Below are 11,860 nucleotides of genomic sequence, written 5' to 3' on the forward strand. Positions count from 1 at the left end.
CTATTGAGTTATTCTACTAAACTTTACTTCAGCTTGTTAAGAGAGAAATTTTACCAAAACCTCAGACTCTTTGCTATTTCGGTTTTAATATGTCAACACCACTATTTTCCTTATTATTCAATGTAAAAAGAACTTTTATCTTCAATGGTTGATTTTAAACTAAGATGAACAGTGAATTCAAATTTTTTTTTTCAACAATGAGATCACCTATTTGAAAATAAAATAAGTATAGGTTGAATACTCTCAAGCCATCCTCATCTCTTTACTTAGTAAGGTAATATCATGTCAAATGGAAGCTGAGGACATCAACAATAATCCTAACAGGGGATCATAAATGTATTATTTCCCAAAGTTTGGCAGTGACATATCCTTTTCATAAATTGTCTCTAGTTTTTTATTGAAATTATGCCACATTTATCCCTATATTCTAAACTTGGTAAAGGTAGAAGCTGTATACATTACAGATGAATCTGAAAACATTGGCTCTATTTGGTGGAAAAATCAGATACAATTTGGAAGCTCTACACCCTAAAGATGGATATACAAACAAGTTCTAATTAGCACAGTAGTTTTCAGAGGACAAGAGATAAGAAAATGTTGACTAACAACTCAAATGTTTGGACTTTTCCTTCAACTTGAAAACTTTGTGCTGTGTATTTCACATAAAAACAGTACCTGTACTCTTAAACTTGTTATAATTAGATTGTACCTTATGGTGGACAAGTTGTGCAAATGTCTGTACTTGATTAGATATTTCCTTTCTAAAGTCAGCTGTAACAATAAAAAAATATAAGAATATTTGACGAACAATACAAAAGACCTTGTCTACATATATTGAGCTTAAGGTGGTACATAACACAACAGGGAGATAACTCTGTAAAAATCAGCTGAATGTTTTAATAACGTTCTATTGTTAAGGAAATATTAAGCTCCTCAATGATCAAAATTAGTGTTTGTCAAACTCCTATATATCCCATGAAATTTTTCCAATAATAGATAAAGTGTGTGGTTCAAGTTTTTTGAAATTTTTATATTTTTGTCAAAGGGTCAAAGTAAATATGTTGTCAAAACTTTATGAAAATTAAACGAGCCAAATTAATTTTAGTTGGTACCACCTTAAAATATCGAACCATAATAAAGAAGTATTAACTCTATGCTTCTACAGCTAGTGCAGGGAGTTACAAAAGTTATTTAAATAATGGAAGCCCATAATCAGGCCAATTATATTTTAAACAATATTATTGTAAATTAAGATCAAATAAAACAAGCAAATGTTTGTTTGTTGTGCGACTGCAATCTGACTATACAAATTCTGTTTATTAAGGTTTTTATACATAATTACCATAGTGTTTAGTACAATTCAGTTCTGTCCATTTTTCAATGGCTTCTCCAAAATATGTTAAATTCTCCTGTAGAAATAAAAATTCCAATTATTATATGCATGATATATGCATTTACATTTTGATGTCAAGGCCACAGACAAGCAAACACTCAATCTATCACTTTCATTTGAAATGCTTTCAATGATAAAGAATTTGGGACTCCTGTAGATATTTAAAAACATAAATGACAATTGGGATTAATTAGTTAATATTTCTATTAAGAAAAAATTGTTATTACTTTATACAAAACAATGAAAAAATTATGATTTATGACGTTTACAGATTGTTTTCCTTAGTTTTTAATGTGAATTTTGCATTTTGAACAAAATATAAAAAATAAAATGCTGGGTGCAGCTTGATACGACCGCAGAGGTCTACCCTGAACAGTTGGGGCAAGTATGGACACAACATTCAAGCTTGATACAGCACTGAATTTGGATTGTGATTAAATATTTGACACAGCATAGGTTTCTGACACAGAATGAATGTGGTCTAAGAACTTAAAAATTTTTAATTTACCTATTCAAACCATATCATTATTATTTGCTTTTATATATAAATCTGAAATAACCAATTTAAAATGGAAAATTTTAAAGAAAAAAAAGGAAAAAAAGGAAAACAAAATCCCTCCCCCAAATTTTTTGAACCCCCTTATGATTCATCACTCCCAAACTCAATCCCAGCCTTCCCTTTGTGGTATGGTACCTTGCAGTACAATTTCAGAGAGAGATCCATACACTTGAACACAAGTTATTGTCTGGAAACTAGAAAAATGCTTGTTTTTTGCCCCTTTTTGGCCCCAAATTCCTAAACGTTTAGTGCAATTACCCCCAAACTCATACCCAGCTTTCCCTTTGTGATATGGAACCTTGTAGTACAATTTCATAAAGATCAATACACTTACACACAAGTTATTGTCCTGAAACTAGAAAAATGCTTGTTTTTTGCCCCTTTTTGGCCCCTAATTCCTAAAATTTTGAGGCAATTACCCCCAAAATCAATCCCAGCCTTCCACTTGTGGTATGGTACCTTGCAGTACAATTCAGAGAGATCCATACACTTGAACACAAGTTATTGTCTGGAAACTAGAAAAATGCTTATTTTTGGCCCCTTTTACCTAAACGTTTTGGGCAATTACCCCCAAACTCAATTCCAGCTCTCCCTTTGTGATATGGAACCTTGTAGTACAATTTCATAAAGTGCCATACACTTACACACAAATTATTGTCATGAAACTAGAAAAATGCTTGTTTTTTGCCCCTTTTTTGGCCCCTAATTCCTAAAATTTTGAGACAATTACCCCCAAAATCAATCCCAGCATTCCCTTAGTGCTATAGAACCGTGTGGTACAATGTCAGAGAGATCCATACACTAACACACAAGTTATGTCTGGAAGTTACAAAAATGCTTATTTTTGGCCCCTTTTTGGCCCCTAATTCCTTAACTGTTGGTACCATAACCCCCAAAATCAATCCCAACTTTCCTTTTGTGGTATTGAACCTTAATAGTCCTTATGGTAAAATTTCATAGAGATCCATTCACTTAAACTAAAGTTAGAGTGCGAAAACCAATGTGTCTTCGGACGACGACGACGACGCCAACGTCATACCAATATACAACCACAAAATTTTTTTGCGGTCGTATAATAAAATGAGTAGGCTTTTCACTCATGAAAGGCCTTAGTGCATGATTCCAACGTTGAGTGTTACATGTGCTTAATTTAGCCAAGTATAACTTTTTTGGACCTTGTACGGTCAGTAATGAGAATAACAAACCTCTGGTGTATCATCATGATGAACAACTCTGTGGATAACATCTATGTCAACTTTGGCTATCCTCTCTGAAAATGTCTGAAACTAGAAACAACAATAAAGAGGATTAACATTTTTATTAAGGGATCTTCATGAATAAAAAGTTTAACCATGGAGGAAACTTACACCTGAACAATAAAACACCATGAGATGCAATCAAGTTTGATGTTATGAATAGTGAATAGTAGTGTAGGGAATTTGCTGCAATGTTATAATCAATTAATGGAAATAATCAGACAGGTTTCATTTTTGATTATAATTACATAAGACAGTTTTGAAATTATATGCAAATTATGTAGGAATTTACTAACACCTTAGTGCATACAATACTTGTGCATGTCGTAAAAAGAGTGTATATGTACAAAATGGATATATTATCATTGTTTTAAGACATTCCTTACATTTACAAGGATTTCCGAAAGTTTCTGTAAAAAATTAAAAAAATTTATAGATATCTTTTACAATGTACATTGTACAGTGTACATTTACCATTATCAAAAATTATAATTGATAAATATAGAATTTTCAACAATTGATTGATTTTTAATTATAAAAGATAATCGGAACATCATTTCTTTAGACTGAATACTCAATAGGCTGATATTATTCATAATACACTTTTAATTATAGAATAATCAGCTGTTCTCTTAAAGTCAATCTTTTTCTCCTGTGAGTCTCTAGGTCAAGACCATTAAGACAGGCCATAATCTTGCCTGCCAAATGACGATTTAAGTTGCCAAAAAAATTTGAAAATCTCTTCGGCCGACTGACTTCTTTGAGGAGTTAAGTCCCTATCAAAATCAGTATACGGGAGACAACTTGTGATTTACACAAGTCCCACAGGTCAACAAAAATAGTGACTGACAAGGAAAATCAAGATTTTCAAAACGACCAAGAACTCATACTGTTAAATGAAATAAATACAACAATGACTTTGAACATTCATGGATTTAACATTCAAAACTATTTAGACAGGAAAGCGAGCAACTATTTGAGTTATCATTTTACGATGATTTTTGTAATGAGGATGCTGAATAATCACTCAGCTGATTTGTTCAAATTTTAATTATTATGAGTCAACCAAATGTACTATTCAAGGGTGGGAATTAACGGGTGAATTTTTGCTATTCATTGAATAAAAAATATTATGAATGTAAACAGTCAGGGGACTTACTTAAATGAGTGATTTTCTAAATCATTGATTCAGGTAACATTATGTGCATAAAGGTTGGAAGTAAGAGTTGTCTTTCTTTAATAATCACCTATTTAAGTAGTACAAATTAATCACTAGACTAAGTAATTTAATTTTATTGTAGCTTTAAATATAGAATACTAATGATCCAGTGACTAATTATGTTGCTAAAATTATCAGAACCAACATCTGTGTTGATAGGATGACCGGGTTATGTCAGGTGATGACCTTGTACGAAATCTAGGATAATGACATAAAAATCACTTGTTTAAGTATCATACCTCAATTTCCTTCCAAAAAATCACTTCTGTAAGTATCATTATTTTAATAACCCCACTAATTTCAACACCCCCAAATAGTGAAATTTTGATGGCGAACAGTCGAATTTTATTACATAATCTATAAGATGAAACCTTGAATTTTACAGGAAAAATACTCCCACTGCTGGGAAAAATCTGTTAAGAAAGTATCAGTTCATTATGTAAAGCCATTTTTATAGCATTTTTTCAACTAAAATAGAATTTGCAGCTAATTGATTGCATCAAAGGCATAAACCTTGCTGTTTAAAAGAAGCAAAAAGTTCATTTTCTTTCAATTTTACTAATGAAAAGATATTATCTAAACCTATGTGTTTAAAATTTTGGTAAAACTACAAAATCACAATTTGTGACAAAACTTCGAATTTGCTACCTAAATAAGTCCCCTGACTGATGGATAATTTGATTGCAAATGTTTGACACGTGGTCAGCTTGTGATTAGCAGCTAGTTTTGTTTCCAAGACCATCTTGTTAATAAGAGAGATATCTTTTATAAAAAAAAAAACGTTTTCTCTTTATTAGTTAACTACATGTAATATGGGACTGGCAGATATCTTCATTTAAAGGCCTATAATCATCCACGAGAATCTCAAGTTACAACTGACATATCCTGGACATTCAATATGTATTACCAAATTATAACAATGTCAAATAGTGATATAAATTGAATTTCCCAATCATTCTCAAACAGTTTTTAAACTTTTTGATAAATAAAAAAACAAGTCACAAAATACAAACTGAGAGCAATTTTTTTGTAGACTTCTAAAATTAATTGAGGTAGATGCACATGAGACTGATGTATGATATACTTGCAACAAAATTGATTTAACCTCAAATTCAAATTGACATTACAAATTAGGAAGCAGGACAAATCGCCCCACTGGCTAATCGCCCCACACCAAATCGCCCCACTTTTTCACCAACTCGCCCCACTTTTAAAAAAAATCGCCCCAAACTGGTTTACCAACTCGCCTCACTTTTAAAAAAATCGCCCCACTTGTGAAAAGGTTAAATCCCATTAATTTTTTTCCTGCCAACTCGCCCCACTTTATGATAAAAGGTAAAATCTAGATGAATATATAATTTTCAGGTCTGCCAACTCACCTCACTAAAATGAAAACTAATCTGCATTACAGTTTAATTCTTTTATTCATAAGTGGGGCTAGTTGGTAGGCTTTAATTACATACTTTTATTTATCAGTGGGGTGAGTTGGCAGACATAAATTCAACGGCATTACTTCCTTTTTCATAAGTGGAGCGAGTTGGCATGACTCAATTCATCAGGATTTTTCTATTTTTCATAAGTGGGGTGATTTGGCATGACTCAATTCATCAGGATTTTTCTATTTTTCACAAGTGAGACTAGTTGGCATTCAAGTCGCAGAAATACTGATACTCACTTCTTTCTGCTTTATTTCAACAAAAAGAAAGAACTACAAAAACATGTTTATCTAGGGTTTTTATAGGTATTGATTTTATTCATAAGTGGGGCAGGAACATAGATATACAACGGGATTGTATCATTTTTCATAAGTGGGGCGAGTTGGCATTACTGAATTCATCGTGGTTTATCTATTTGTCATGAGTGGGGCGAGTTGGCAGACTTTATTTCAGCGGGATTTTTACCCTTTTTATAAGTGGGGCAAGTTATCCAACCTATTTTCAATGGGATTTTACCCTTTTTTATAAGTGGGGCGAGTTGGTAAACAAGAGTGGAGCGATTTTTTAGAAAGTGGGGCGAGTTGGTGAAAAAGTGGGTCGATTAGGTGTGGGGCGATTTGCCAGTGGGGCGATTTGTCATGGATTCACAAATTATATGAATAAATAAATAACAACTACATAGTCTTATTTTATAAGAGTTTTCAATACACATGATACATACAGTAACATATAAAAACACTGCAGGTATATTTTTTATTGCATATACAAAACAATTTCCATAATGTATATGTCATAGATAAGCATGAAAACACAATGCAACCGAAACAATAATGGAATTTCACTTCTCCTTCCCCAAAATCCTAGATAAGGCCCTGATTAAGATTTATTAGATTTGTTTTACTCTCCAAGTTAAATCACTGTTCTCCCCAGATCCATTTGATAATGTAGTCTCACAGTGCCTTCATAGTATATACCTCATGACCGAAAAATTAAGATTTTTTGCACTGAAAATTTGTATCCCATTATTATGACCCAATAAATTTTGATTATAGATAATCCCCATCCTGTTAGATTGCTTTGGGAGTTCTTTTATGGGATTAAAGATTGTTTAGTTGTAATTAATAAAGAACCCATGCTGATTCATGACTTACTAAATGTAAATAAATTGTACATAAAATGAATTAAATATTTTCTATTTACACAGGTTTGTTTGTGTGAATAATTATTTTCGTGGTGTAAACACAGCAATTTTTCTCAAATAGGTAAAAGAATTCAGTAGATTTTTCAAAAATATATCGGCGGTTACCTTAAATTTATTTTCTGTTTGATGATGTGATGATTTCCCCATCTTAACCTGCTTTTTTAGTAAATATTTATGACAAATATTTTAAGCGTGTAAACTCATGGAGGCAGCCATTTTTTTGGCGTCAATAAAAGTTTGGTCAGTACGGACACGTAATGAGCAAAAAACCGGAAACTAGGAGAAACTAATATAAATACGACAGCAACAAACTCCAACATATAATAAAAATGATAAAAACGCTACATCACGACATTCACTGCTTTACTGTGGACCAAACATAGTTGTTAATGACATCACTAATAGATAGATTTGCAATATCTTAGCAGGTAAACGGCATATATATACTCGGAGTATATGGCTATTGGCACTATTGCTGATTTGAAACTGGCATAAACCGAAATTCACCATAGAATATCATTTCCTGAAAGAAAAATGCTACTATTTCACTCCAAAAGGCATTGGATACTATGGTACAAAATATATACAATTGGGTTGGATTACATTTCTACTTATTCTGACAAGCTCGGTATAAACAAAATTCAAAGAAAAACGTGTAATTATCAAATAACCAATACCAAAATATAAAAAAAAATATGCTTATACACCAGGAAATATTGAAGAATTGGCAAATAGTTCATGTATATTCAGGACGAGAAAAAAAATAATAACAATAAGTCCAATTGTTACGATTTTCAAAGCGGGCACAATTGAATGGGGACGGAGAAGTAAGCCGACTGCCCCTGTAAAAAAGGGATATGTTGGACAGTGGACAGTTTGCCTTGCAAGCGGCCACCTTGAAAAGTTTTTACAAGGGCTCTTTAACGTATTGATACCAGACACTTTCCCAAAACGAGTCACAAAATTTAACGCTTGTTTCCCCTATATTCCAGTGAACACGACATTAAGAATACAACAGCCGGAATAAACATAACATTTTTTTAGCTGGAAAAAATTGAATTGATAATCCAGAACCTAACTTACATGCAGCAATATTTAAATAGCAATATTTGCTTTGCTTTGGATCAATCATTCAAATGATACGATTTTAAATTCTTCAATACGCACTAGCTAAAATTGTGAAAAATAAGAAGAGATGTGATAGTATAAAGCAGAAGAGCAACTAGAAGTTGACGTGTTTAGTAGAGAGAAAAAACTATTAGAAGGTAGGAAGATACAAAAAGAATTAGGGGTCATGCACAAAACGCCATACGTATATTTAAATATTCCATAAAATGCTCCTGCCAAAAAGCCATTGAATTAAAACAAATGGTTAGTCTAAAGATAGGAAAATGTTATCTGAAGACTTTGTTTTTTTTATAATATATATTATAAAGCACGAACTGATTTTAAAAGCTAACCTTTCTGAGCATTTAAGTAGATTATAATATATATAGATTTCAACTTAATATTTTACTTCTTAAGCGACAAATTATAAAAAGATGAATTGAGAGCAGAAATTCTATAAATTTCGTAACTGTCAAATACAACAGGCTAAAGATAGATTCAGAAAACAATATCTTTTGCAAGTATATGTGACAATGTGGAGACCAAATCTACTTTCGGTAAAATAGTGAAAATATATCAAGAGGACAATTAAAAAATGATAAGTCGATTGATTGATTGATTGATTGATTGATTGCGTTTTGCTTAATGTTCAGTGGCAAATAGTTCATGTATATTCAGGACGAGAAAAAAATAACAATAAGTCCAATTGTTACGATTTTCAAGGCACAATTGAATGAGCACGGAAAATTAAGACTGCCTCTGTAAAAAAGGGATATGTTGGACAGTGGCAGAAATTTTGCCTTGCAAGCGGCCACCATGAAAAGTTGTTACAAGGGCTCTTTAACGTATTGAGACCAGACACTTTCCCAAAACGAGTCACAAAATTCAACGCTTGTGTCTCCTATAATCCAGTTAACACGACATTAAGAATACAACCGAAGCTAGAAATTGACATAAATAGTTTTCAAATTGGGGTCAATGACAAACTTGACGATGCAGTTTTACCTTTGCCAACTCCCATTTACCAGTAGTAACACCCTTTGTACAATCGTTTTGCGTTTTCATATCTCAATTCATACGTTAGACGCTTGCATATTGACATTATACGGACTTCATTAATAGAATGGTTCCTTACGAAAAAAATAACACACCAGTAGGGTTATGGAAAGAGCGACTGAAATCGGCACGTCACAAGTTTTACTATCACATATCAGTTGATCGATACGACGTGTCTGTATGTCAACTATCGAGACACATGTTATCTATGTCGTAGATCTTTAGACAACAGTATAGTCTCCTGGTCTGTGTCCTATTGGTCATATCGTGATTTTTTTTAGCGAGTCTGGATTCGTCATGCGGTTGATGCATACACATTAGGAGATGTTTACACATTCGACGTACTCTCTCGAATGTCAAATTTAACGATCACAAACCAGGAGCCTATAATCCAGTGGTTGTTGTTTTATGCAGTCTACCATAATTGTTTTTGTTTGTTTATTGTTGTAGTATAAACTGCTGTTTTTGTCCTTTAATTTGTCTCCCGACCCTTCAAGTTGTGTACAAAACCATACGGTATGGGGTTTGATCATGAATGAAAAGAAGCTAGCATTATCCTTTAACTTCACGTTCCGCTTTACAGATGATGTCCTCTCACCAAGTATTTTAAAGTTTGGTGACTATGTTGAACGCATTTATCCCATCGAACTTGAAATAAAGTATACAAAAGATACAGTCAAGTCTTCTTCATACCTTGACTTACATCTAGAAATTGACATTGAGGGTCGTTTGAGAACAACACTTTACGATAAAAGGGATGATGTCAGTGGGCTTGATTTGATCAACATAGTAACACAATTTTGAATTATTAAATGTGAGAACAGTATCTACGTACCGAATCGTACAATATGTTAAAGGATTATATTACCATAGTATCACGCTTCTATAGAATCCCTGTCTGAAATCTATACGAATACATGAGCAGTTAAAGGCAACAATAGTTTGCCGATGTTCAAATGTCATAAATCTACGAAGAAATTACAAATCAAGGTAAAAAACCCATAGGGAATCGCAAGAACTCCTAAAAGATCGAGACCGACTGAGTCGTCAGAATATGCGTGTTTTTCGACCAACCATCGTTATTCCTATGGGAAACAACTGTGCTCCTCTTCTTGCCGACTTGTTCCTTTATTCATATGAGGCTGACTTCATGCAGGAAAATATTAGGAAGAAAGAAAAGAAGTTAGCAGTATCCCTTAACTTTACTTTCCACTATAAAGATGATGTTCTCTCACTAAATAATTAAAAATTTGGTGATTATATTGAACGCATCTATCCCATCGAACTTGAGATAAAGGATACAGATACAGTTAAGTCTGCCAGCCTCACATCGTGACATACATCTAGAAATGTTTAGCCATGGCGTTGTCAGTTTTTTTTCGACTAATGAGTTTGAATGTCCCTTTGGTATTTTTCGCCTCTCTTTTAAGACCGCGAGAACATGTCGCTAGTGAGTTGAGACAGTAAAACATCAAATAGGTTGATCCCTGTTAATGAAGTCCGTATATCGTGAACATGCACGAGCGTAACGTATAAGTTCAGATATGTATACACTATACGATGGAGCAGAGGGTATGTTACTGCTAGTCGGAAAGAAGAGGAGGACAGTGAGTTTCACTAAGATACCGACCGTCTTATGAAATTTAAGTCCGTCAAACGTATAAAAGATCGGTTTAGAGAACTTTTTGTTGGGACCAGAGTTTAAAATGTTTTAAAGATAAGAATGATGGGGTGTATTAGTTCAAAGGGTGGATATTAAAAAAAAAACATTGCTCGAGGAGAGGGTTTTTATTGAATGTCCACCAATACATATTTTGAAAATTATTTTAGTGTCTACATCAATTTCACACCCCTCTAAGCCATGAGACAACAAATCAATATTCAGGGAAGTATTCCATACTACTAGTATATACTGAATTTAAAGATTTAAAGGGTACTGTGAAACTACTTTCTTCAAAGGATGGTATGAATAAGATGTGGATGCTCAATGACTTAAGGAGTACGAACATCTATGTCCATTCCTCGTGCATATTGACATTATACGGACTTCATTAATAGAATGGTTCCTTACGAAAAAAATAACACACCAGTAGGTGTAAAGAGTTCTGCTAAATTTAAAGACAGGTTGAAAGATTTCGTCATTGAAATAAATATTTTGTTTAAAGAAATGTCAAATCGTACACATTAAAATTAACTCTGATTCGAAAATTTCTCTGAAACTGACATACTCTAGGAGCTGGATTTTTTAAAGGACAGCATAGTTTGGTGGACATGCCTTTTCCAACGGACAGCCGGTATTCCTCTTGTACAAACTGTGCATTTAGTCTAACCGACGTCTTTAACACAACGTTCTGCTATATCGACGGTGCCCTTTCATTTATTAATCAAGTTTCGTGACTGTTGATCGCATTTATCCTATTGAAATTGAAACTAAGGATACCACAAGCACAGGTACAGCTGCTTCATATCTTGATTTACATATCGAAATTGACTGTGATGCTCGGTTAAGAACTAAACTTTACGACTAAAAGATGACTTCAATTTCCCCATCGTAAACTTCCCATTCTTATGTATCAACTTTCTAGGAGTTCGCCCAATATAAGGGTTCATATCTTTCATTTGATACGATATTG

General features: G+C 33.1%; 1 protein-coding gene across 1 annotated transcript in view; it reads right to left on the reverse strand.

The window, feature by feature from the left end:
* LOC127730050 (small subunit processome component 20 homolog) overlaps positions 1 to 7,285 on the reverse strand; it is a 95,628-nt gene extending 88,343 nt beyond the window's left edge. The window contains exons 1-4 of the mRNA XM_052238097.1: positions 7,170 to 7,285; positions 3,158 to 3,238; positions 1,343 to 1,409; positions 710 to 771 (exon numbers count right to left, since the gene is read on the reverse strand). Coding sequence (XP_052094057.1) covers positions 710 to 771; positions 1,343 to 1,409; positions 3,158 to 3,238; positions 7,170 to 7,211 — 252 coding nt within the window. The 5' untranslated portion in view covers positions 7,212 to 7,285. The remainder of the gene's footprint in view (positions 1 to 709; positions 772 to 1,342; positions 1,410 to 3,157; positions 3,239 to 7,169) is intronic.
* Between the last annotated feature and the right edge of the window lie 4,575 nt (positions 7,286 to 11,860).

Source organism: Mytilus californianus, unplaced genomic scaffold (genome assembly GCF_021869535.1).
Source record: "Mytilus californianus isolate M0D057914Y unplaced genomic scaffold, xbMytCali1.0.p SCAF_2, whole genome shotgun sequence".
NCBI lineage: Eukaryota > Metazoa > Mollusca > Bivalvia > Mytilida > Mytilidae > Mytilus > Mytilus californianus.